This window comes from Trypanosoma theileri, assembly GCF_002087225.1.
Source record: "Trypanosoma theileri isolate Edinburgh chromosome Unknown TM35_Tth_177_V1, whole genome shotgun sequence".
Lineage (NCBI taxonomy): Eukaryota > Euglenozoa > Kinetoplastea > Trypanosomatida > Trypanosomatidae > Trypanosoma > Trypanosoma theileri.
In genome coordinates this window covers 1,972-2,910 of record NW_021640019.1, presented here as the reverse complement: position 1 = coordinate 2,910, position 939 = coordinate 1,972, and the positions used below count along the sequence as shown (strand labels likewise).

Below are 939 nucleotides of genomic sequence, written 5' to 3'. Positions count from 1 at the left end.
AGAAAAACATAGTTTTATCAGGGGTACATCATCAACTATCGCAAATTGAACTCGCAGCGGCAGAAGAGCGATACAACCAAAAAGATGCAGAGCTCTTTCTTCGCATTCGTTACGTTGGCTGGCGTGCGCGTGGGTAGGTTGATACCCGTGTCGTGACATTCGGTGTAGAGTTAGGCCTGACTTACTCATATACACTGACGGATGCATGAGAGGCAGACTAATGCCGGAAGGTCTCTCGTTTTCGTTGTTTTGTATTGCCCATTGGTGGAATTCGATTTTTTGGGCAGACCCTCTCCTTCATGGAATTTTCTGCAGTGGATGGAGAGATAGGCTGGGTGGACGTAGAACTTCTGGCATACTCCGCATTGGACTTTTTCTCTGTTCTCACGCTCCGGTGGCGACGTATCTCGCTGGCGTTTCTTATTGCGTGGAAACGTTACTTGTATTGTTGCTGGCAGAATTGGGGTTCCAAGTGGATGTTTGAACTTTTTGTGACATGCGAGAGCTCCAATGTTGCCAAAGTCGCGGAGGCAAAATTCCCATCGTAGTGAAGCAGGTTGCGGGATGAGCTGAGGGCGAGGTGCGTCCTTTTTGGGGTTCTCAGGGTGTTTTGCTCTAATATGGGTTTTAAGGCCTGTTTTAGAGCGCGCTATCATATCACATTTGCCACAGGGGAACGCTGATTCTTCTGTAATCGGTTCGTCGGCTCGCGGGCGTTTTCTCTCTGGGACAGGGCATGTGGCATTGTACATGTATCTAAGGCGGCGCGTTAATCCATTTTGAAGCGGAAATGTTCGTTTACACATACTGCGGGCAAACGGATGGAGTTTTGCTTTAGGCGAATTGGGACGGGGTAACGTTGTGTCCGGAGGTGGGGGTTGTGGGGGTGGCGGAGGTTCTGGCGGGATGTCCGGCGGAGGTGGCTCATGGGGGAATTTG

At 50.4% G+C, this 939-nt stretch overlaps 1 protein-coding gene across 1 annotated transcript; it reads right to left on the bottom strand.

The window, feature by feature from the left end:
* Window positions 1–185: 185 nt before the first annotated feature.
* On the bottom strand, window positions 186–938 carry TM35_001771000 (Tbingi protein; the record flags this gene model as incomplete). The annotated part of the gene is made up of 1 exon (XM_029031965.1): window positions 186–938. A coding segment is annotated over one exon (753 nt), but the record flags the coding sequence as incomplete, so codon positions are not given.
* Window position 939: the final 1 nt, after the last annotated feature.